General features: G+C 38.5%; 1 protein-coding gene across 1 annotated transcript in view; it reads right to left on the bottom strand.

Annotated features, from left to right (window-relative positions):
- Positions 1-15177: 15177 nt before the first annotated feature.
- The window catches only part of drd4-rs (dopamine receptor D4 related sequence), a 129828-nt gene continuing 117964 nt past the window's right edge, over positions 15178-27041 (bottom strand). Inside the window, exon 5 of the mRNA XM_039761427.1 lies at positions 15178-15411. Within this exon, the coding sequence (XP_039617361.1) occupies positions 15212-15411 (200 nt within the window). The 3' untranslated portion in view covers positions 15178-15211. The remainder of the gene's footprint in view (positions 15412-27041) is intronic.

Below are 27041 nucleotides of genomic sequence, written 5' to 3'. Positions count from 1 at the left end.
TGGAGCCACTGTGAATAGTTATTATGAAGAATTGAACATACAGAGTATCAGTATTAAGTTAAAGTGAAGTTATAAAAAGGCCATGTTAAAGTAATGTGTTTTCAGCAGTGTTTTAAAGTGCTCTACTGTATTTGCCTGGCGAATTCCTATTGGCAGGCTATTCCAGATTTTAGGTGCATAGCAGCAGAAGGCCGCCTCACCACTTCTTTTAAGTTTAGCTTTTGGAATTCTAAGGAGACACTCATTTGAAGATCTAAGGTTACGATTTGGAATATAACGTCAGGCATTCCGATATATAAGATGGAGCGAGATTATTTAAGGCTTTATAAACCATAAGCAGTATTTTAAAGTCAATCCTGAATGACACAGGCAACCAGTGTAGTGACATCAAAACTGGAGAAATGTGTTCGGATTTTCTTTTCCCAGTTAGGATTCTAGCAGCTGCATTCTGCACTCGTTGCAAATGATTTATGTCTTTTTGGGTAGTCCTGAGAGGAGTGCGTTACAGTAATCTAGTCTACTGAAAACAAAAGCGTGAATTAATTTCTCAGCATCTTTCAATGATATAAGAGGTCTAACTTTAGCTATGTTTCTTAAGTGAAAAATGCTGTCCTAGTGGTCTGATGAATATGCGATTTAAAATTCAGATTACAGTCAACGTTACCCCTAAATTTTTTACTTCCGTCTTAACTTTTAATCCTAGTGCATCAAGTTTATTTCTGATAACCTCACTGAATCCATTATTGCCAATTACCAAAATTTCAGTTTTCTCTTTATTTAGTTTGAGAAAATTACTATTCATCCATTCAGAAATACCAGTAAGACATTGTGTTAGTGTATCGGAGAGTCGGTGTCATCAGGTGCTATAGATAAGTACAGCTGTGTGTCATCAGCATAGCTGTGGTAGCTCACGTTGTAACCTGAGATAATCTGACCTAACGGAAGCATATAGATTGAGAAAAACAGCGGACCCAGGATAGAGCCTTGTGGAACACCATATCGGATATCATGTGTCTTTGAGATTTGATTACCACAACTCACAAAGAATTTTCTCCCTGCCAGGTAGGATTCAAACCAATTTAAGACACTGCCAGAGAGGCCCACCCATTGACTAAGGCGATTTCTAAGAATATTATGATCAATGGTGTCAAATGCAGCACTCAGATCTAAGAGGATGAGAACAGATAAATGGCCTCTGTCTGCATTTACCCAAGTCATTTACTACTTTAACAAGTGCAGTTTCTGTGCTGTGATTTGTTCTGAAGCCTGACTGAAAAGTATCAAGAATAGCATGTTTATTGAGGTGGTCATTTAACTGCATAATGACTGCCTTCTCTAGAATTTTACTTAAGAAGGGCAGGTTAGAAATGGGTCTAAAATTTTCAAAGGCAGAGGGGTCAAGATTATTTTTCTTGAGCAGGGGTTTAACTACAGCAGTCTTAAGACAGTCTGGAAAGACCCCGTATCTAATGACGAATTACTATGTCCAGAATATTGTCAATTAGCACGCCTGATATTTCTTTGAAAAACCTGGTTGGTATTGGGTCAAGGACGCAGGTGGAGGGTTTCAGTTGAGAGATTATACTATGTAATTCAGGTAAATCTATCCTGGTGAAAGCATTTAATTTGTTTATAACGGAGTACCGGGCTTTGGAGGTTCTGCAGTGTTGGGGAGATATACTATGTTATCTCTAATATCATTAATTTTTGAGTGAAAAATACAGCAATGTTCTCACAGGTTTCACTGGAAGTATTCTGGGGCATTCCTTTGTGTTACCTGGGTTTAACAGACGGTCAATTGTTGAAAATAAGACTCTGGGATTACTAGCATTGTTATTTATAATATTAGAGAAATAGCAGCCTCTCAAGGCGGACTGTGTTATTGTATTCTGTTATTTTAACCTTCAATATCTCATAATGGATAGTTAGTTTAGTTTTCCTCCATTTACGCTCAGCTCTACGACATGTTCTTTTTAAATCAGACACTCTTTGGGTCTTCCATGGAATAACAGTACTAGAGGATTTTTTAACTGTCTTTTCAGGTGCAACTATGTCAACAGCAGTTCTTACTTTAGAATTAAAGTTTTCCACTTTACTATTTACATTATCCTCGCTATTATAGCTGGCATTATAAACGGACTGATTGCTTAGAATAGTTGTAAGCTTTAAAGCTGCTGATGAGTCAAAGAAGCGTTTTTTAACAAAATGCTTCTCATGAGCGTTTTCTATCTTTATTTCTATATTAAATAGTAGAAGGAAATGGTCTGATAGACCGATATCAATGACCTGCTTTATATCAACTTTAAGTCCTTTAGTAATCACTAAGTCTAACGTATGACCTGCTTTATGTGTAGGCTGATTTACGAGCTGCCTCAAATCAAAAGAGTCCAGGAGGTTCATGAATTCCTTTACCTTTTGGTCACACTGATTGTCGACATGAAAGTTAAAGTCACCGACTATTAAGAGTGCGTCATAGTTTGTAACTAAAATTGACATTAAGTCAGAGAATTCCTCAAGGAAAGACGCGTTATATTTAGGAGGTCTATACACGGATAATACGAGAACGTGAGAATCTCCATGAATAACAACGGCGAGATACTCAAAGGACTTAAATTTACCAAAACTAACATCTTTACATTTTAATCGGCTCGAGTAAATGTTTGCCAATCCAATATTTTTTCCTCACCTAAGTTGCAGATTGTTAAAGAAATGCCGGGGCACCTAATTTGGTGCCGGTGCAAAAACCTAAACTATTCCATTTTCTATTTCTTTATAAAATTTTATTGAATTTTTCCTTCAGCTCTGTTTAGTAGGCATTGACAGGGTTGTGCGGTAACAGGGTACACTACTGTTAATAACTTAAGTAGACTTTTGTTACTTGTATTATCCATGTTTTTCTAAAAAAATGATATATTGGGGCAGCCGTAACGTTTCGAGGAGGTAAGGGTGGCTACCTGATCTGCATCCCCTGCTGACTGATGCTGCACGTGCTCACCTTTGTCACACAGAGTACTTTGATTTTTATGAAGCTGCCTGACCTGTATCTGAGGTGGGTTATTTTGGGACATTACACAATGGTTCATTGAATTTAGGGATGTCTTTGTTCAGAAATTAAGTTTAAGATTTCAACTTTGAAAAGCAACAACTTTTCAGTTTTGCAATGCATTAAAAAAACATAATGAATAGAGATAAGGTAGAATTAAATTAAGGAAGAAGCAAACTAGAGGTCAAAGTGAACTGCAGTGTGTGTCTGGGAACTTTTATAATTAAACATATGATAGTTATGTTAACATATGTGCTCGTTATGATGTGCAGTGGCAGTGTCGTAATCAAGGAGCCATGTCAGGAATTAGAGTTACAGAGGCAATACAGCTTGAAATGCAACCAGGATATGGTACTACAATACAACATGCACTTGGATTTTTCCTCTCACCTCTTTAACATCCTCACAGAAATCAAGACGTCTGTGCACAAGTAAGTTCTCAGTCTTTATCTTAATTCTCAGTTACATGAAGACAGTAAAAAAGTAAATGCTTTCCTTTTGATCACCACATGCCTTTTTGACAATGTGATAGGAACAAAGATGGGAGAGACCCCGAGAGACCAGGCATACTGATTGTGTTATACAATAAACACCGTGGGTAGCTGACCCACCGAATCAGTAAGCTCTCTTGTCTGCTGTCCACTACACTAGCAAACGTTTCACCATTTACCAGAGCAGTTAAGTCCATTTTATTTTACTTATTAAAACTTCTTTTTATACTATGAATTCTTTATGACATATAGGTCTCTACTGGCTACTTCATGTGTTTGAATGTAAGTCATTTAGTTTACTCGTTTAACTGCTGATTTTCTGTGTACTGTTTTGGTTATTTTCTCTTTATTAAATACTGAAAGGACATTTGGGGGTAATCCTTTTATTTTCCAAATCCATATGTTTAGAAATGTATCCTACATATTTCTCTATGTTTATTATTTGAGTTGAGAGAGTAACATAAAAGTAAAGTATACTAATATAACTACTTTTTCCAGGAAGTAAATGAGTAATCTTACAATTTGACTTAAGTAATTTGTAATGGATTATTTTCTTCAGGGTAATTACCCCAAATCTGGTAGTTAGATGTATAAATTTACGTTATTCTTAAATAAAGTAATCAGACACAATGAGATGGTTTTAAATGTTTCAAACTTTTAGGTTTAGCGGCACCTTTAGCCCCTGACAGTCGCCTGAACCACAGAGATCCTGGAGGACATCTCCTGGTATCTTCGTTCTTACAAGTAAAAGCTGAAGCACAGGCCTCGCCCAAGTCTAAGCTTACTCATGTTTTGTAACCTGTCTGATACTAAAAGTATGATTTCAAAGTGTGGTCAATCATATAAAAGATTTATTTCTTCTACAACAGAAGACCTGTGCGTGCTAAAGCTCTTCTTAATAATTTATGCAATAACTGATGTTAAATGATAATGGAAATTGTAGATCTACAACAAACCCATCTTGCACTCAATGAATGTCTTCCCGATTTTCAGCCTATCGGGCATCTCTCTTATCTCTGTTCCTTACCCACCCCTTGACATACAAAGGAGCAATGAAGCCAAGCATAGAAATTCTTTAGTATATCAAATCAAAGCAACTGTAATGAGATGTGCTGCAGCTACCAAGGTATTAAGTTCTTGTATAAAAGTGGTAATCTCATTTTAGCAGTTTCTGTTGGTTTTGCTTCTTTTACCATTCGATTGACAAATACACTATGTGGTCTGAGTGTGGTAAGGTTGGACTATTTTATTACATGTTTATTACAGGAGTCATTATGGTCATGTTTACAGAGTGCAGTAAAATTAACTCTTCCATAAGTACCTTAACCTTGAAACATTTGTCCTCCTTACCTGACAAATTTCAGAATATGCTTAGATAAATGACTCCTCATAATTAGCATCTCTCTTCTTCTGAGTACTTCAGTTAAGATACAATGTCATTGAGATGCAGCTGTAAGAGGTGCATGTTGTTGAATCTATCATTTTCTAAATTTTTATAGAATGTTTTTGGCTTGTATTATCCTCCTTCAGCCTAGGCCTGAAGTACATGAGCAAGTCTAAGTGTAGGGCTTGATCTCGAGAAATGTCAGAAATGAAAGGTGGTGTTGCTGAAATGTGTATGGCACTCATTTCTTACACATTTTGCAAGACAGAAAAAAAAGAAAACAAGCCATCTATCATAGTTCCTTGATGGATGTTGTCATGCTTGGGTGTTTGTTCCATATTGTTTTATTTTCTGTGTGTTCCAAAACCATAAGAAATCCTGACAAAGAGTTAAACCTGGCTGTGTCTGGTACCAGCTGAATATGAACAAACACTCCTATCTGTTCTGTATATTTGTTTAATCAAAAAGTATAATGATTGGTTACAGCATATGATGTTTAACTGGCATATGTAATGCACACCATAGCTATGAAAAACTACACCATTACTGCTCTGGTTAGAACTGGCATGGTAATACCACCCTGCTCTCCTTGCAGACAAGTTTTTTGTCTGCTAGACAATCTCTGCTTCTCCAGTTCAGCAAAGACTGAGTCTTGTTTCTATTACAGTTTCTGTGGAGCTGCTTTAGGAGAACTTTGTCAGTTATTTAAATGAAGCAACATCCAATAGTACAATAATATATTGTAAGAAACTCCATAATTATGGAATAGTTTCCTTCAGAGGTATTGTTAGCGATAGTAGGGAGCAGGTTGAGGAAACAATGGAGAGGTGGAGATATGTTCTAGCGAGGAGAGGAATGCAGGTCAGTAGGAACAAGACAGAATACATGTGCGTAAATGAGAGGGAGTTCAGTAGAATGGTGAGTATGCAGGGTGTAGAGCTGGTGAAGGTGGATGAATTTAAATACTTGGGTTCAACAGTACAGAGTGATGGGGATTGTGGAAGAGAGGTGAAAGAGGAAGGCTAAAGAGAAGGTTAATGGATGTGGTGAGAGATGACATGCAGGTGATGGGTGTAACAGAACAAGATGCAGAGGACAGAAAGATATGCAAGAAGATGATCTGCTGTGGCGACCCCTAACGGGAGCAGCCGAAAGAAGAAGAAGAGTTTCCTTCAGAGGTAAAATTCTCCCCACTCAGGTATATGATTGGATATTAGTCTTCATCAGATTGGTGTGGTAATATAGCACCTAATTCATACTGAGATGTGCCTGCATGTTGAATGACTTTCTTGGAGTAAGATGTGAGGAGAGAACATTCATCAGCTCCAATAATGCTATGCTACAGGGGTTGCTCCTGAGAATCATGAGATTTTTATGATGGCAATATTATAATATCAGTAACAGGCTGGTTTTAAGAAACTATCACTGCATGAAAAGAGCTGTATCTGGACAAATATGGTATGGGAAATCTCCGCTAAACTCTGCATTTGCCAGATGTATGAGGTAGAGTGCTTGGAAAGGTAGCATGCAAAAGGAAATTTTGTGAAACAACCAAGTACCTTACGTATGTGGATATATACAGGAATCGGAGGAAGTTTCAAAGAATTCTCACAGCTAGCAATGAGGTGTGATGGCTGTGAGGTGTAAGAGCCTTTCATATGTTAATGACTATCAAGTAGAGGTGTTGTCTTTGTTATCATAGCCGGGTGGGGGCATTAGCAGCAGGCTGGATACTGCTCTTCCCGAAGAGGCTATCCAGCGTCTTGATGCGCTTGAGCACAAGTTCAGCGAGCAAAGACCACAGGAAGAGTCAAGCCATTCGCTTAAAAGAGTCAAGAGGGCGCATAACGTCGGCATTGCGGTAAGTTGAGCTTTATGTTAGCCGACAATATAGTAGAAAATTATACCTCGCCAAGTTAGCCTAAGTTAGCGCTTGGCTACACATCTACTTTTGTTCCTTGCGTCTAGCTTATTTAACAGTTTGTCACATCCGAATTATACAATGTTGTTTGAAAATTCTTTGTTTCCCATGTATATATGCATGTATCTACTAAAGCATTTTTAATTCAATGTTACAGGAAGCTGTAAGGCGCCTCCATAATTCGGAAAACAGCCCACATAAATATGATCCACAAACTGGGTAAGCAGTGTTTTTTTTTATATGCTATGTATGGGGTTTTATGTAATCATTTTAAATGTAATTAATGACACTACTCTCTTTCCACACAGAATAAGTTCACCTCATAGGCACCAGGCAGTAATGACATACCTGCTGGAGGAATTGAAGACGACTTTTGCAGATGCAGACCCTGAGTGTATAAAGGGTAATTTATACACTTAATATTTGTATATAAAGGGGAATTGTTATTATAATTATGTTCATGTCCCCTTTATTGTTGTCCCTCTAATAATTTGAATTGGTTTTGTCACTTATATGAATTATTTTTTTATTCAGCATGCTGTAGGACTTACTATGAGACATTGCGGAGGAAATACTCTTTGTCTCAGCCAGGAAAGTCCCAGCTAAGAGACTCCATTAAGATAGGGGCTAAAAACCGACAAAGGAAAAGACGAGTAAGTGTACAAATTAATATATATATATATATATATATATATATACTGTGTATGTATATATATATATATATATATATATATATATATATAAAGTTTGGTACAACTGTGGGTGATTTAGGGGTTAACATATGGTGTGTTTTGCAGTTGCTGGAGTCCAGGTCTAGAGTCATCCAAGCAGATGCAGAGAGAGAACTGTGGCAGACTGCACTTCTGGACCTGATGTCCGATGAAGAGGATGCCATCGTTGATGGAAGACCGGTGTGGGTTGTGAGGTCTCCACCTCACAGCCCACAATTGTCTGAGCTTTGCCAGCAGCTTCAGTCCAGATTGGATGCGGATATGTGCTATGCTCTTACACACCGTCAGCGTGTAAGAGCTGATGGAATCGGGCCAGAAGAAGATTCATTTTTGGAACTTTAATAAGCACTGGTGCATGTGTTTGTTTCAGTTTGTTTCATTGCTTTTAATTTACTTGCACCGTCATATCTGCACATTTTTTTCTCCATATTTTCAGTTTTTTTCTTATTCTTACATTGTATGTTTATTAGTGTGTGGTTTTATTTTAATAAATGAATAAATTTTATTCTCATTTTTTAAACGGTGCAGTGGGGGATGGGGGTGGGGAGTGTATATGGTCTGTCTACATACCTGCCCAATAACCAATCAAGTCACTAAGCTATGAGGGCTTGGGTTGGGCTAAATAAAAAGTGTGACCAATGGAAGTGTTTTTTTTTTAAATCAACCAATCAATGTTGAGATAAAAGACCAATGTAGAACAGCAGAGGTGTAAAATGCAAATGGTTCTTGAGGTGTGAATGTCTCCTTGAAAGAGCCTTGAGTGGATTATTTGCCATGGCAACAAATGGCTGTACCATGGAAGAATCCCTCAGCAAGATATATCCGAATTGGTATCAATCCGGAAGTATCCTAGGTTGGTGGAATTTGATGTATACGCTCAGTGGTACTTGTAGATACTTCTGAAAATCAGTGGTGTATACAGGAGTTTCCTAGTACAGATACACCTCTTTTCATGCAGTGTATATACTAATTTCAGTATGCCAGCACAGGAAAACACAAGAACCTTTGTGACTTTTGCAATTTGGTCTTTTAATCAATTAAGTGTGCAGGCTGATGGATTTTAGACTTTTGTCATTTATATTTTTTATGACTGGTGGTCAGGTTTCACGTAGGTTACTCAATAAGCCTAGAAAGGAGAAGAAACTGAAAATGGCAGCATCTTTAAGTTATGCTGCTGGATATTCTGTATGGTGCCTCATGTCTTGGTCTGTTTTGGTGAATCAACAATCAATAAGTCTATGTGATCAATTAAGAGAAATTAAGTAATGCTTAAAATTAGCCTTGAATTAAAATAATATGCGAGTGTGTGAAAGTTAATAAACTAAATATTAGTGAAGATATTATAGCTACTGTACTCTTCTGATATATTACATTAAATACATTTCTGCCAGATTCCTTTTGTGAGAATCATTTTCTCTTGCTAAGTTAGTTTATGGGAAGCGGGACATAAACTATAAAAACCCACTTGACCAGATGTGCATCCTGCTCAGTTCCTCTACTTCTGAAGAAGGTAAGCCAAGTCAAGATACAGACAGAGACATTAGAAAGGAAGGGGTTCTTGAATCCTAACAATGTTTACAATGTCAATGAACCATCAGAATTTACCCTGCCTATATGACCTATAATCCTCTGGAGGCGCAGAGGCATACCCAGGTGATCCACGACTCTCCCTTCAGACACGTAGATTTTTCTGCAGTTCACAAAACATCGACAAATTATCCTCAATATGGTTAGTTTTTCATGAGAAGCCTCCCTGACTGTTCACCGAGGAGGTCAAATATTATTATGATGAAGGTCCACCCTTGATCTGTATGTGTCCATTATGATTATATGAAATATATATTTGTCATTTTACTGTTTGTCGAATGGCTTGGTCTTTGCTGTAAACCTGTGGCCTGCCAAGGATAACTGAATACATCTGTACAGGACTATTAAAGATTTGGACTTATGTAGTTAATATGAGAGTATAAAAAAATCATGATTTTCTGAACCTTATAGAGGTGGTGGGGGACCAGCTTGTTGGTTTGACTTGTAATCTGATGATTGGCTCTCCCAGCAGTCATTAACGATTGTCAGTTTGAACTTCTCCAGCCCCTTCAAGTTTTCTTTGTGTTCACCTCTAGGGTGGTAATTAGACGAGGTGTATCTGTTGGAGCACTGAACATGTAAGCACAGACCCTGATCACCAAAAGGTGCATTGGTTCACATTTCTCAAGCTACAGTCTCTACAGTCGCTGTTTGGGTTCTTATATTCTCTATTATATTTATTCTTATGGATTAATCTTATTTGCACTTTGATTTCATTTAGATTTTCCTAATGTTTGTCTGACTCTGTGATAACTTTTTCATGTTGAATTGCATATAACGTGTTTGTTTTTTTAAACAGTTGAATGTACTGTTGTATTTGTCTCACTGTGCTGCATTATTTATTTGTTGTGTCATTCGCTTATCAAGTATTTACATTTCCTAGTTTTTTTTATTTGTGTATACATTTTATCATTACCCTATGCATTTGTGTTTTTTTATATTTATGTTTTGTTTCTGTTTAGTTTGCATTTTTAATGTAGGTACCCTGTAAAAGAAGGAGAGCAAAACTACATTTCATTTGGGATCTCATTACATCGCCCCACTTAGTTATGCTCAGGCAATGCACAAAAAAACTATTGAAAGCTAACTAAAGACTGTAGTCATTTTAGTTTAGCAGAAAATAAGTTGTTTCTGAGGTACGTGATCTGTCAGCATAAGTCACAGCTTCAATAGTGAATGCCAACTCCTGGGGTTTACAGCTTTCTTATATAGCTGTACTGCCAAAAGATACTGGAAGCAACGTCATGTGTTCTCTTGGGAATTGTCCTCTACTCTGCTTTTCCCAAAGGTACGTGCCTATCTGCTGTAGCCTTAAAAGTGCTCTCTTATCACTCTTGCGGACAACCATTACCCACTTTTGTTCAATTACTACTACACACAAACCAATAAAGACAAACTCAGTTTGTTCAATTTTTAAGTTGGAAAGACAATCACAATACATAAGTCACAAGACAATTATTAGCTAACTAGCTGTGCTAGCCATTTAAGATGGGCTGAAATCTAAATAATCAATGTAGATCTCATGTTTTTTAATTCATGCATGGGTCTCTTATAGTATAGGGTGGTCCAGATCTAATTATGCAATTTTCATTACACTATAACAACGTGCAATGCAGGATGTTGGAGGAAATTTGGACCGCCTGCAGTGCATAGGAACACGATCTCCCAAATCAATGAAATGTTTGACTGGACTGGTTCGCGCCAATCACCCAAAATTGTTTTTTTTTCCTGCATTGCATTAAGAGTTTCAATAATTAGATCTGGACAACCCTGTTTAACTAGGGGGCTTAACCCCTGCTCGCTTCATTCGCAAACACCCCTTGCTGTGCTACTCACCAGCCACTTCGCATCTCTGCTGCTCATGTTGTGAAGAGTGGGGCTGAACGCACCACAAGGGGACGAACCCCTCTGAACCCCCCTCTGTAAATGTGATACAAAGGGAAACAAGTAGTATTTTTGTACCTCCTCTTTGCTCGATCAGCTGCTGGATTGCTGCTGCTGCTGTGCCGCGTGATCTGCATCTCGCATGGCACTTCATACATTTAAAAGCCTTTACAGAAGATTTCTTTGTCATCTACTCTTTGCCTTTTATTTCCGGCCCCAGGCGTGGTTACATCTGTTGACACAAAGTCTTGTCTCGCAGGACGTGAGTTCTTGATATTTTTTAGTTTATAATTTATAAATGAAATAAGAATCCTGCACTGGGCTGGCGCCCTGCCCAGGGTTTGTCTCCTGCCTTGCACCCTGTGTTGGCTGGGATTGGCTCCAGCAGACCCCAGTGACCCTGTAGTTAGGATATAGCGGGTTGGATAATGGATAGATGGATGGAATAAGAATCTGAAAATCTAACAATATCACATTAAAGTTTAATAGATCCTGAAAAGTGTGTCTGCATGGGTTTTCTCCGGGTACTCCAGTTTCCTCCCACAGTCCAAAGACATGCAGGTGCATTGGCGATTCTAAATTGTCCCTAGTGTGTACTTGGTGTGTGTGTGTGTGTCCGCGTGCCCTGAGGTGGGCTGGTGCCCTGCCCGGGGTTCATTCCCTGCCTTGAGCACTGTGTTGCCTGGGATTGGCTCCAGCAGACCCCAGTGACCCTCTAGTTAGGATATAGCAGGTTGGATAATGGATGGATGGATGATACCAAACATATATATGTAGCTTTTAAAATAAGCCCAATTTAAAGCGTAACAAAAATGTCACATAACATTGTTGTACAAAATTGTTGCACTTTTAGGCTTAGGATTTTATATATATAGAGTAGATAGTATGCACTTGATCCCTTTCCTTCATCACAACCTTTTCCTTTTTGGATAGAGCCACATGTTTTCACCATTTCATCTTGGTCTCACTCGTCACACTGAACACTCTTACAGTAAAAAAAAAAAAAGGGTTTTGCTTGGAAAATGCGGTGGTGGTCGCTACTACATTGGCCTGGTTTGGTGGCATTAGCCTAGTTGTGTCGAGACTTTGGTTTCCTGATGTGCGCATTGATTCATCACTAGTTCCATGCAGCCATTGCCCACCGTGTAGATTTATCAGTCATTAGCATTACAGCCGTAAACCACTTTCACGTGGCCAAGATGGTGCAAGAAAGTTGCTCCTATGCTGCTGTTGCCAGCGTATAACATCAGATAACAGAAATAGGCCGATAAGACCAATTTTATTTTTAAACCCATATCTGACATTTGTCTTAAAATATTAAAGTTTTCTTCTACATGATTTACTTATTCTGCGGTGGGCTGGCGCCCTGCCTGGGGTTTGTTTCCTGCCATGCGCCCTGTGTTGGCTGGGATTGGCTCCAGCAGACCCCCGTGACCCTGTAGTTAGGATATAGCGGGTTGGATAATGGATGGATGTATGATTTACTTATTTTTAAATTCTTCTTCCAAACCCTAGTAATCAGATGGACACAAAGATAGACAGACACACACACACACTAACACACACAGACTGTCCTTTTATTAAGGTGGATAGACAAAATCTGTAACCATCAAAAGTGCTAATATTAACTATCACGGGTAATACTAAATTCTAAGTTAATAAGGCAATCTGAAAAAAATTTGTGTAAACTCTTTGTTTAGAGCATTTTGGAGAAATATTCCACACAGGAAAGTATTTCCTTATTATCAGTTTGGAGGAGTGTCTGTTGTAGCCCCTGTGCTTTTATAGCACGGTGGAAATATTGACATCAGACGTCAATACATACAGACACAGCCCAACAACAGGAGACATGACTTGGATGTGGCTAACATTATCAGCGAGGCACACAAAACGTTAAAAAAGTAACATATAGCATAAAATGGAAAAAATTAATACTATAAAAAAAGAATGTCTAGAAATGGCAGAGGGAGACTCATAACAACATAGCACACGACATAAAGAATGCCAGTCCAGTGTGTCCAGTTGCTGCACAGTTAAAAGACAAGGTACAAAGACAGACAGCTACACTGACACAAATACACTGAACATTAAATAAATTAAAATATGGCCACAGATGCAAAGCCAAATGGCACTGAAAACCTTAACAGTTACTGCTCTCTGACAAAGACAACCTAAATAGCAGCTGCAATGAAGGCAGTCAACTGGACCGAACCTTTCTAATGTAAAAAAAAAAGTGCAAAGTGCCACACGTGGACAAAAGGAATGTCAAGATGAGAGATACTGCCCTAAAGGTGGTAACTTTTGGAACAGATTTAGGAGTTTATGTTGCAAAATTGTCATTGACTAAGCAATGCACAGACGATATTAAAAAGGGAAACAAAATGTTAGGTTATATCATTAAGATTGTTGAATACAAATTAAGGGATATTATGCTCAGACTATATAATGCACTAGTGAGAACACATCTGGAGTATTGTGTGCAGTTCTGGTCACCATTTAGATTTCCTCATTTGGCTGACGCCTTTATCCAAGGTGACTTACAACATTCATGATGCAATTGGTTGCTTTTGTTTTGATTTGCCAATTGGAGTAAACGGTAGTTCAAGTGACTTGCAGCCAAGTACATCCCGGGACTTAAGGACACGGAGAACTAAACCTGTTTAGATTTGAGCCGAGGAGACTGTGTGAGGACCTAATTCAAGTCTTCAAAATTCTTAGAGATGTTGATAAAGTAAAACCAGAAGAATTCTTTCAACCTAACGGTAAATCACATACTCAAAGCCACCAGTTGAAATTATGGGAAAGAACATTTAGCACTAAAGCCAGGAAACACTTCTTCATGCAAAGAGTTGTGGGAATCCGGAACAAATTACCAAGATATTGTAAGTTGAAGCAAAAACCTTGACAACCAGAATTTATTTGGATGAGGTATTGGGAGAGTTTAACTTTTAGCTAAACAAATTAGCCTGGTGGACTGAATGGTCTCCTCTCATTTGTCAAATTTCTTATGTTTTTATTGTCTAGAAACCCAAAGTCATTTAGGATCACACTCTGTAATCCAAGAAAGAAAACCACAAGATGGAAGGGTGGCATATATCAGTGGCACTTGCTGATGATGCCATTGATGCAGTGCGCCATAACACAGCTGAAATTAAAGGCAACAACCAAACAACCGACAAAAATCCCTCAAAAGAAAAGAAAATGAAGAAAGTGAGCAAAATGGTGTGGAGCACTCCCAAGATCCTAACACCTCGACTAAGTAGTGGATAGGAGACTGTCCTCTTTCACTGGGCTCAGTGTCTTTGGAGAAATGTGTGTTTTCTGTCTTACGAGGAAGCTGATACCCACATAGCCAGGTCACCTTAATAAACATCATTGATCCTTTATTGGAAAAGTGGATTCAAACATGGATAAACAAAGAAGAACAATAAAGTATTTAAATATATTAGCAAACAGTCCTATTTATTACCTTTTTCCTGTCCAACACCTGATTGTTTTTGCCTTTGTGTTCTAGATAGGCATTACTTATTATATTTGAACACATGAGAACTAATTATGACAAGGCACTCGATTTATACACATTTCAGCACACCGTATTAATGTTGTTCAAACTCATTTAATGTCACAAAAAAACTTACATTCCATTTCTTCATGTCATGACTGTTGATGGTGTTAAAGCTATGACTTAAATCTCCATCGATATTCCTGTGGTAATGCAAATTACCCATGATTTGCTGGGTTTTCCCAAGGTTAACTAAAATGTCCATTCATCCTCTATCAGATTAATAAATGAATCATTTGTGAGGAAGTTGGTACAATTTAAAAAAATATACATGAAATGTAGGACATTTTTAACGCTCAAGTCAACAGCAATAGAACCACAACAGATGAATACACATCTTTTTTTGTATATGTTCTTTTATGCATCTGGGCTAGTATCGCTCTATTAAGTACATTTACAGTTGTAAATAGAGGATTGGCTTTTACCATGACAACAATTTTTAAATTTACAAGTTAACTAAGGCATTTAAAGGTAATGATTCACAATCATTTACAGCCAAATTATTGTAAAAATAAAATTCATTTCAAGCTATTTCACACAAGTACAAAAAAAAAATAGATTTATTTATAGGGCTTTGCTTTTCTTCTTTTCATCATTCGAAGTCACCATTATTGACAGCACAACAGTTTCTGAAAAACCTTTCGAAATTCTATGTTGAAGGCTGTATAGATGATGGGGTTCACTGCACTGTTCACATAGCCCAGCCATGTCACCACACTGATCAGGGGTGGCGTGATGTCACAGGAAACACAGAGAACCTTTGTCACATGGACCACAAAAAATGGTGTCCAGCATGCCAGGAATACACCTGCCAAAATAAAGAACACAATCTTATTATTTTATTTTTATAAAAGCTTAAATAGGCTGTTCCTCTTAAAACTGTTAAAACGATCAGGAGAAGCTTAAGAAAAGCAGCACAATATCTAATTAGAAAATTAAAAACACAATACTGAATGACAGTGAATATCACTAATTTATGCTGTTAACTTTGATAAAATTCTTGTTACTGTTTCCAGTTTGATTTCAGTTAAAAAAAATGATCACAAAAAATTGCATTGAATATGGATGGTCAAATTAATGTGTATGGCATTTTAAAGATGACCACACCTTTTTATTTGATTGCTGAAAGTAGTTTCCACATATGTAAACAAACACGGCTTTCTCTTGAATAGGATTTACTTTGTCTTCTACCAATGATTACCAAATGTATGATGTTTGATTCCAGGGAATGATAATTATCTCTCAGTTCTGTATGCAGAAAGAGCCAACCGAAAAATGCTGATTTTCAATAAACTTAGCGTATCTGGTCACAGGAGCAGTGTGACACCAAAGCAGAATAACAGAAGAACACTGCTTATTTACTTCCTGAACTTCAAACCCTTTGTCAAATTTTATACAGTAGACCTGCGCAAAGTCGCGGTTCGGAGTTCGTGGCCTCAGTCATTCGCGGATTTTTCCATAGAACCTAACTAATAATTGTTAGCGGAAAGCGCAAATATCCTCCTCAATTTTTATAGCCTTTTTCGTGTCAATACTGTACTGTAGAGAGAACAGGAAGCAGCTGTAGAAAAAACCTCGACTTGGGATGGTGAAAGTAGCCAATAGAATTTGAAACTGCAACTCCCAGCAGTCCCTGCAGTGGCTCTGATTGGTCTTCTGCTGACGGTGCTGGAGTTGTTGAGATCAAAGGATGTCAGCGTTTTTTTTTAAAAAGGGGGCCGGTGACCAAAAGCAAAAAAAAAAAGTTTTTGTAATTTGTGTTTCAAGTTCCTGTCTGTCTGCCTTCTGTTGGGTTACCTGTACTTATTCATTTTGTCCTGGATCGTTTCGCGTGCCTGGATTGTCTACCTGTGTACATGAAGATTGTAAGTGGATTCATGGCCATCCTGCAAAGAAAGGAGCGCTCCTTAACCCGTTCACCCGTCTTCACCATTTCAGAAACTACTGGTAGGACTATCTGTACAGTACATTCCCATTCAACGTGCGGATCTCTGGACTATCTATTTTCCTCATTACATTTCATCTGTTGCCGTTTTTCACGATTTACTGTGTGTTTTGTTTGTGCTTTGTGTTGCATCTAATGTGTAATCACTGTAAGGTTGTAACATTATCTTGTTTCATTTGTTTTCATTACATTCTTTATTTGCTGTTTGATTACTGGTTTGCTTTGTTTTTGTCTCTGTCTGTCGGGTCAAGGCTGGAACTCCACCATAAAAATAAATAAATCACCGTCTTCTCAATTGCGGCTTCTCCCTTGATGCTACGCTTACTTAAAAGCCTGAACCGTACCGGTCCTTTTTGGCTGATTGCTTTGCTTTCCTCTTCTCCCCCAGACAGGGGTTGTGCTCCCCTATGATGATTGTCTATTGTTTAATCGTTAACTAACTGCATGCTGAGCACCTTTTACTTCTGAAAGAGACGTGTTTGTTTAAAGTGCTTGTGTGCGATTCTGTGACCCAAGCTGCACTAAGACTAGCCTGCCAGCGTTAGCACTTTATCCTGTGTGCTTGCTTACAGCCAGCTTAAACGCAGTTGGCTCAGTGATTTGCATCCATGGCGTCAGTTGCACTTTGTACATATTGTTCCAGTAGTTTTTAAAATAGTTTTTACAGTTCATTAGCAGTGTGTAAAATGATCAGTGTTGCAGTAATTGTGATGCTGTTTGCATAAAAAAAAATGTTTTTACTTCAAAATTTCACTTTTTCTTTGTTAATTGTGACGTTTACTTAAAGTGCAGCAAAAAAGTATTTGGCGTCCAGGGATGCGTTAACCCCCAAGTATGTGGCAGTTTAGCGGTTAAAGCCCCAAGATGCCGCCGAAACGAGCTGCACCATCTAAGGCTTCTGGCAATGAAAATGCACTTGCATGAATTACAGTACATATAGCGCTAGCATCGATATTTTACATTCTAGCACTGCAGGAGACATACCAGTACAGTATACAGGTTTACCTTTACACTCTTTATTTTTAGGTAATGTATTAAGCTAAGTCTGAAATTAAGTTAAAGTGTTTTGGGGGCATATTTAGGGTTTAAACTATGAAAATTGGCATTTTTTTAACCACATCCAAAATTTGTGTTTTTTCATAATTTGTGGGTGCTCTAGGAACGTAACCCCGTGAATTTTGGGGGTGTACTGTATACTAGAAAGACTAATATAAATATATTTTAGCCATTACCAATTAATGTAAACAATGTTTTAGCGTAATGGTAATGCATTTTATAAGGGTTAACTCTGAGCATCAAACCCATGAGCTTGCTGCAGCAGACGAAAGTGACCTGCGTCCATGTCACCATTATCAGAGAATCACTGGCCAAGATCCAGGGTGTACAAGAGAGGAGGAAAGGGCCATGTCGGTTAGTGCTGCATATGCTTGTGAAAAATACCCTTAAAAACTGACTTGTTTTTATTGTTGAAGTTTAGAGTATGTCTGCATCGCTTGAGATCTGTATTGCTTTGTACTGAATACTTCATCAAACCGTAGATGATTGGGATTGGGGCTGATATCTCTCATGGCTCTGGCCCAGCTAAGATGACAGGTGATTTGAGCCAGAGAGTCTGACAGGTGTGTTTGTGAAAGACAATACACACGTTTTGAGTAGTGAAGGCCACGCAGAATGTGTTATCTCTGATAAGTGGGCTGACAGCAAGAAGAGGCCAATGCTGTGACATGTTTATACTTTCCATGATAATGAAAACAGTGCAATGACTATCTGCACCAGAAACCAAGTTTTAAATCCAATGATAATGTTGTGGTCTCAAGACACTAAAAAACTATTATTTAAAAACTGGTGGGCTCTGCTAAAATAAAGTAGATGAGTGGCATGTTAAAATGTCTCTTTCTAAAAGTCACTGTGAATCAGCATACTGTTTATAGGAAAGCACAAGTTATGTCCATCAGATTAGTACTATTTGCTAATGTGACCACCTCTTGAGACTTTATTCCATCTCCTCTCCTTTTCTCTCTTTCCACCAATGACTGCAACGCCAGTGACCCATCTGTTAAACTCCCAAATTTTGTGAATGGCAGCACCCTGCCATTTCAGAGATCAGTTAGCCAGTTGGTGCTCCCTCAACGATTTTAAATTGAAAAACAGAAGAAATGATGTCAGATTTCAGGAGACACTCCTCACCTGCTACTCCCATAGTTATTAATGATGTCAATGTCAACAGGATAGAATCATGTAAATTTCTTGGCACAACTATCACAGTCTAAACTGAGATGAAGACATTACTGCTGTTATCAAAACGTTCAGCATACGGTACCCTACCCCCTGGTGGTGTCATCTAATGAAACTAGAATTAGATCCCCTATATTAACTACAGTATGTCCTCTTATTTTCCTCCCCATGTTCTGGGCTGGTCCCCCAGCTTTGGCTCACTGGCGGTATGTGACTGAATCCCTCTCTGTGATTCTCTCTTTCCTCTTCTGCTCCTAGAATTTTCTTCTCTTTCCAAAGTTTCCCTTTCTCTCTCCCATTGGAGGCTTTTAATGACTGCAGGTATTACAGCTAAGTTGTTTTTAGCTTCTCGCCGGAAATCCCCTGCACTTGGTTTCTGTGCAATCTGGAAATCTTCATTTTACAATCGTATCCTTTTTCAACATCCTACATCCCAGATCAGTGACTCTTCCAGCTCTTCTATTCACAACTGGCTTCACGCTGTCTAGTTAGTAAAGAGCTGGTTTTGAGGTTGTTTCATGAGGAAGTTTCTCCTGCCCACCTCTCCTATTTTTGTTTTTTCCTTACTTTGTTGTGCGCTCCCACATGGGGTGTGTGTATGTGTGTGTTTGCACCAGTTTTCCCATTGACTTTTTTTTTTTTTTTTTGTTATTGTCTTTCCGTTTATTTTGCTGTCTTGCGGGGTGGGGTGGGGGTTGTGTTTACTCTTACATCTTCCCTGAAGAAGGGGCCTGAGTTGCCTTGAAAGCTTGCATATTGTAATCTTTTTAGTTAGCCAATAAAAGGTGTCATTTTGCTTGGCTTTTCTCTACATACATAACGGCTAACACAGTACAACACCCGAGTACTATAGCCCAAAAGTAAGTTTTTATTGTTGGTTTCCAAAAATTTGATTACCAAAACAAAAGTTCAGCAGCAGATGTTTTTTTCTCTGTCTACTTAACAAAATTGAAATTGTCCAAATCAGTGCTGGCCCACTTTTATAGAGCTGTCACTGAAAGAATCCTCACTTTCTCCGTAACAGTCTGGTATGGCACACATCTGCCCACTCAAAACATAAACTGTAGAACAGGGGTCACCAAGTCCGGTCCTGGAGGACCACTGTGACTGCAGGTTTTCATTCTAACCCTTTTTAATTGAGTGTCCTGTTGGTGCTGTGAATTCATTTAATTGAATTGCTTTTTTAAGATTTGTTCCCCTGAATGTCTTCCTCGTTCCTCTGAATTGCTCATTTTTTTTCCTTAAACGGCACCCAAACAGAAATCAAATGTGAAGTGAGGGAGCCAACAGAAGACCAACTAAGTGAGGGCCTCAAACTCCAACCAATTAGCTGCTTAATTAGGTGCCAATTCTTGTTAATTAACCCATTCTTTAATTTTGTGGCTTTGTTGCTGCTCTCATGGTACAAGAGCAGACATTTCCGAAATTGATGATTTTCTCTTTCTAACAGCACTGCTAAAATATTTTGGGGACCTGAGCAGATCAACATTCCTGAGACCTTCATTTTTCTTTATTTTCAGATATTGTATGATGGGTACCAGTTGTTTTGGCTCATTTTAGATCTCATTATTGTTTGGCTGCTAATTAAGGAAAAAGAAACAATTAAGGGGTCTGAGTCTTCAAGAGCAAATCAATTAAAGTTAATTCAAAAGAAGTTAATTAGCAGCAAAAACAGGTCACCCATTAAGAAAAGGGTTAGAATGAAACCTGCAGCCATAGTGGTCCTCCGGGACTGGACTTGGCGACCCCTGCTGGAGTGTGTCATTCAGACATCAGAAACGACTGTAGGCCTGAAACTGAACTCCACTGAGGTCCCGTGTGCACCACAAATCAGGAAACAGGCTTGAAATATAGGCAAAGATTAGATTCATTCTGGGAACCCATCTCTTTCAGACATTACCATTGAGGAAACTTTACTGGTCACTAAAGGGAAGAACTACTAGCCATAGAAAGAGTTGCCTTCCTACTGCAATCACTATGGTTAAACATAGTCTCTGATTCGTCACTGCCTTTTGCTGATTTCTGTTCTCCTCCTTTCAATATTAATTCTTTATTTTATCTAGGCCTTGCCTGATATATTACTTTGCAGGAGTGCAATTCATATTTACTATATTGTTTTATATATCTGTGTTTACTGTACATACTTTTGTGATGGTGTCATGTATTGTACATGTGATGTAATCTTTAATTCTATGTATCTTGTTGCATGTTTGGATGTAACACCAAGAAAAATTCCTAGCTAACTATTGCGCTTGGCAATAAAGTTCACGTTCAGATAATATATGCTTGCTTATATCATGTACATCTGTACTGTAATGTATTTTCTGTCCTTGTTAACCTTATTGTATGTGTTTAATTATGTTTCCCATATGCCTCAACACATTTAAGTACATTCCAGAGTAGAAACTCAATGAGTGACAGCCTTGTAAATTCTACACAATGTACAACCAACCCATCTGTTACACAAAAAAATAATAACAAAGGCAAAGCATAAAAATTACTACTTATGAATTAGTTACGGAAAATATTGTCTAAACAAATATGACCTCTTATTTACCAGCTGGTCAGATCTTCTGTTGGATACAATGGTAGTTATACTTTCTGTTATTTGTTACTGCTTATTTAAATAAACAGGTTTTTGAGTGATTTTGTTCCATTTTTTTGTTTTAAATCTGAGTATACACTCTGAGCCTATGTTCGGAGAACAGTATAAGAAGACATTCAATTGCTATAATAAACTGATAGAACTTTATTTGGGGGCAATTTGGCTTTTTACAGAAGCTCTTTAAATTCATAGATAGATAGATAGCGTCACATGCATGTACATGGGAGAGAGCTGAAGGGCTCTGTTAATGGTAATTACCCACCAAACCAGGGGATGGCGCTGTGGTCTAATGCCTTCTCTCTTCCTTCCCAGGCAGAATGGAAGATTGACGGCCACTCCTCAGCTGACGTCACTTCTGATGTCCATCCTCCTAGAGCTGTCCCCTTTCTGGTAAGTGACTATATTACCCAGGAACTGGGCATCTTGTCCTCAGTTCTGTTTTGAACTCGAGTCTGAAAAGAAGTCTATACAAACTCTTGCGTCTTGCATTGTTGTGCATTCTTTCCAATTACATGGGGTTACCAAGGTGGTGCCGCAAAACAATTTCTGCTTGTTGTGTCTTCTTTTCACAATAGGTAGTTAGAAAAACAGACACGCACACTTTGGTTTGAACACACTAGGGAACGACTTAAAAAGAAGAACATTTAAAAAAGGAAGAAACCTTAGCAGTCCCGGTTACAGTGTAGCTTTATACAGGCATTTTGCTGTTAGTATAAAGGAGCCCCAATAGTGTTTCTTGACACTCGTCTGCTGAATAATTGTTTGGCTAAAAGTACTCAGTGTTAGTATGGCAGAGTGAATGAAGGAATATTTTAGACCACATTAAATAAATAAGCAGCAAAAAACATATTTTGTGACACATTTACTTATTTATGCTCACATTTCATTTTACAGTATTTATTTGTGCATTTATTTATTGACTTAAATTTGTCCGAAATATTCCTCTATAAGAGTGACGATGTGCAGCTTTGCTCATAAAGGCATTCTGTTTTGTTTTAATTATCTCCTTCACTATTACATCTGGGGCTCCAGAGTGTGTCCATAACTGAGGAAATGTATTTTGGCAGTAGACATTGTTGTTTAATACTTGAGTTTAGCTTGTATACCCTGACACAACAGCATACAGTATAGGCTTATCAATGAAAACGTGGGCAGACAGCAGACATTCATAAAATGAAGTTCTCAGGGACATTCTTAGGCATACGCGAACTACGCATCTGCGTGGGGCCCTGACCGTGAGAGGGGTCCCCGGTCCGGCCCCGACTTACAATTTTTTATTTTATTTTTTTTGGTTGTCAGGCTGTGGGCCTGGAGCCCTTGTCATGCCCCTGGCACTGCAGCCGTCTGTGCCAGTCCCTCACATTGTGTTTCACGATGCCCTCCTCATCCTAAATTTTATTGTTCTTTTCCGGATGTTTTATTAGAACAACTTCCTGAGCTACAGGGGCTCCGGACCCCCCCTCCCATCTGGGGCCTGCACATTTCTGAACTGTGTAGGGCCCCCAAACTGCTAAGAACGGCCCTGAAGTTCTCAATGTAAAAAGCTCACAAAAGGAGGGGACATCAGGAAAAGCAAAAACAAAATCCGTTTTTTTCTGTTGCCTGAATTAACAGCATCAGGAAAGGCAGGAACCAGCTGTGGATGGGATGGCAGCCCATCGTAGGACTCATTCACAGTCCACACAATGACAGCTCTGACTGCTGAACTTGGCTTCTTGGTTTTCTGAGGAGGCAGAATGAAACTACAGCATATATGAGACAGCCAAAATGCTTTTGTCAGCTAACTGTTTTAAGCCTCTGCTATCTAAATCCATATAAAAGAGTAAAAATAAAATCTCTGTTGACATTCCAAGACCACCTGGAAAGTACAGAAGCTAGCAGATAAGGCAAAAATTAGAATAAAAAATTGGAAGCAGCCATGTGAAGATGGCAATTACAGTAAAAAACTGCAGTCACTGTAGCCTTCAGGGAAGGAGCCTGCATAATCTCATTGTATGGGATGGCATTGCAAGCTCCATTAATGAAGGGAAGCAAATAAAATTCAACTGGTTTGAGTAAGTGTACACCTTGCTGTGCACTGGGGGACGCAAAAAACAAAAGTTTTGGGATCTTTCACTCTCATGCAGGCAGAATTGAGATTATGGGCCAAATGCAGGATGAAAACTTGCCTCTATGTCCAATAAAACTTTAGTGAAAAATCTTGTTGCTTTAAATACAGGCAAATAGCACAGAATTCTGCCAGGTTTACATATCAAAAATCAGTCGCAATGCTGTTAATATTAATGTTCATATCCTCCACTGATTTTATAATACATTTGCTTTTTGTTTATGTTAGAGAATTTGCTCATTAGAAAAACTGTGCAGCCGGCAGTAGGAGTCAGAGATATCTGAGGGAACAGTTGAGAGCATCAACAGTGTGTTCTTGTGTGAGCAGGCACAGGATAATCTGACCTATATGAGCGTGCCCAGTGATTGATTAGCACTTCATTTAGGGATGGTTCCTGCTCGGATTCTATAACTACCAGGTTAGGCCCCAGAGCCCGTGACCCTGAGCTGGATTAAACAGGTTCAGTAATGCTGAGATAAACACAGAGGTGGAATGGCATTTGTCCTGGACCACACACAAATGAAGGGGGCCCACAAAATCACAATCAGGAACCCAAATCATCACAAGAAAAGTTAAAGGGGCACCTCCCAGCCCCTACCTCCATGGATCTTTCTGGCAAAAGGGGAAAACAAATTGGAGTTAACAATAACCCAAGAGGGAAAGCACAAACCTTTCTATGAAAAAAACTCAAGGGTAGACAAAACCAAATGGACCCACTAACAAACTTTAAACACCCAGTTTAAAATAACAGCTCCTCCACTGGATGGACATGAGTAGTGAAAAGAAGTTGCTTATAGTTTTATTTATTTGAAGAAATAAATATTTAAGTCTCTCTTCTGATGTTAGAGATTTTTAAAAACTTTAATTTTTTGTCTTTATGATAAAACACTTCTTGTATCCATCATTTTTGAGTTTGCAGTGAGGCTGAACCTTTGCTGGCAGCACTGGGTGTAAGTCAGGACTGGCAATGAGAAGGAAGGCTGATGATATGCACAATGAAGGGGGCAGCAAACTTGTTAGCCACTGGTCAGCTATGAGGCTAATGGGGATATCAGACAAGCTTTAGATTATCTATTGAGTAAAAGAAAGGTATAGGACAGGCAAAAAAGAACTATAGGTAAAATTCTGTTATATTGAACTCCCAGGGACCTAAAAATATTTTGTTGTAACGAATATTTCGTTTTAATGAGATTCTGTATTTGTTACTATTCTGCTTTCTTTAACTTGTGCCCAGGCATTTGCAATCATTACAATAGCTTCTTTCTCGTTAATTTTAATCTCCTCCTGTCTACAAGTTATGCCGACGAGAATTTTTCTCAGCATTTCCTTGCGATAATACACTTTCAGGGTGCGTATGATGCCCAAATCCAGTGGCTGAAGCACTGCTGTACAATTGGGTGGGAGGAATTAAACGTGCACATTATCTAAATGCTGAAGCATGTTGTGGACAGCACAGTTATCAATCAGGAGCCAAATCATTATTTCTTCTTCATATTGTGAGGTCTCTTTTGAGACCCCCACTCTCCACCCAATGGGAACAACACGCTGAAGTGCATCCTGAAGCGTGATTGCAGCGTCTGTGGAAGATTGTTTGTCTGTTGCTGGGGCAGGGCAATAGCAGGCTCACATTGCTGCAGTGAAGCGCTGCAGAAGCAAATCATAAAAGATCAGGGTCACGCTATAAGTCCCTGTCTTGCACCCCAAAACACAAAGCTTAGTCTCAATACTTTAACAAAACCAGCTTTATTCAGCTTGAATCAGGAACAGCATAGTTATTTATTGTAGCGTGATCTGCCTCTCTGCTATACACAGACACAGCAGTCAGGCAGGATTGTGGCCAGGTCAGGGATCAAGTAATCCTGTTATCTGCAATTACAATTTACGTGCTCCTAATCTTGCATCACCCATCGAGATCTTTTCTGTTTACTTTGCCGGAGAGACACAGCATATCTGTGAGCCTGCTATTGCCCATACAGACGTGGAGATCGCACTTCGGGACGCTCTTCAGTTTTCAGTCTAGTTGGGAGAGGTCCCAAGAAAGTTTACAAACCTCACATTTTCTTGAATGAGTGCTGCATTAATAGGAATGTTTCTTGAACGAGCATCATTGAGCCACATAAAAACAGCTTTTTCAATGTCTTCAAACGCAGCAGTTCACATACGTTTGCAACCCGAGATTTTTCTACTTTTTTGGCTCTGTCTTTCAAGAAAGTTGACAGTGTCGATGGCAAAATTCCGAATTTTTTTCTTTTTGCAGCAATCGAGAGCTGCAAAAAATTAAAGTTTTTTTTTCTAATATGAACTGATATTGTTTTATCGTGTCTGTCGTTGCTATAGGAGGGTGACAATGAGTTAAATTTCAATGGGTGTTTTTCAAATGTTGACAAGCAATAAGCAAAAGGTATCACTGAAAACCGCAGGAAACAAAAAAGGCCAAAAAAAAAAAACTGTACAAGGAAAGTTTGAAGAAAGAAAAAAAATTACAGCGTCTCTGTTTGGGGATCATTGTGCACAACTGAGCTGCGGCCACAGAACTAACTGCTCTGCGTATGATTTATTCAGGCATTTCAAGGTCTTTTGGACACTTCATTGTAATGAAAGTATCTGCTGAATGTACTTCATAATAACGAGATTTCTATAGACTCATGTCATATGGGGAAACTGTTTGGGCCATAAAAATACTTTGTTGTAAAGATATTAGTTTATAATGGAATTTTACCTGTATTTATCTTCTACATGTTAATTTAGGTTGAGGCAGTGCCATAATATATTCAAAAGAACTAACTGGAGTACCTTTGTGAAATAAGTATTTTCTTATAGGCCTCTAAGTGCATAGTTTTCATCCTTTACAGTAACAGAGAGGCCTAAAAAGATAGTGATAATCATTTTGTTATATAGTATATACTAGCAAAATACCCATGCTTCACAAGCGGAGAAGAAGTGTGTTAAAGAAGTTATGAAAAAGAAAAGGAAACATTTTAAAAATAACGTAACATTTGCTTTTTATTCGTTTGCATAAGCACAGTCCTTCACCAGCAATTATTTAATGTTGGCTCAGACCCGGCACTTAAAAGTTTCTCTTGCACTTTTGCTGAGTTTGTGCTAAACACTATTCTATTGTGCTAAACACTATTCTATTCCTGACCATCTAATCTTCGTTTGCTTAAGCACAGTCCTTCACCAGCAATTTTAACTTAGTTACAAAGTAATCAAAAGTCTCGTTTATACCCTGCATCCTCTCAGTAAACTTGTATCTCGTGAATATCGTATTTGTCTTAGGCATGACAAACACAAGCGGCAGCGTGTCTATGAACTTAATTTAAAGTTAAGCTTTACACCTTGCTTTCCTATTCGCTTGCATAAGCACAGTCTCTCACCCGCAAGTTTAACTCCGTTACAGCAATTTTAACTCTGTTACAAAGTGAACCAAAGTCTCGTTTATACCTCGTGTCTTCTCATTAAACTTGCATCTCGCGAATATCATATTAGTCGTAGGCATGACAAACGCCAGCGGCAGCATGTCTATAAACTTAATTTAAACTTACG

Source organism: Polypterus senegalus, chromosome 8 (assembly GCF_016835505.1).
Source record: "Polypterus senegalus isolate Bchr_013 chromosome 8, ASM1683550v1, whole genome shotgun sequence".
Classification (NCBI taxonomy): Eukaryota; Metazoa; Chordata; class Cladistia; order Polypteriformes; family Polypteridae; genus Polypterus; species Polypterus senegalus.
This window is presented reverse-complemented; position numbering and strand designations above follow the sequence as displayed.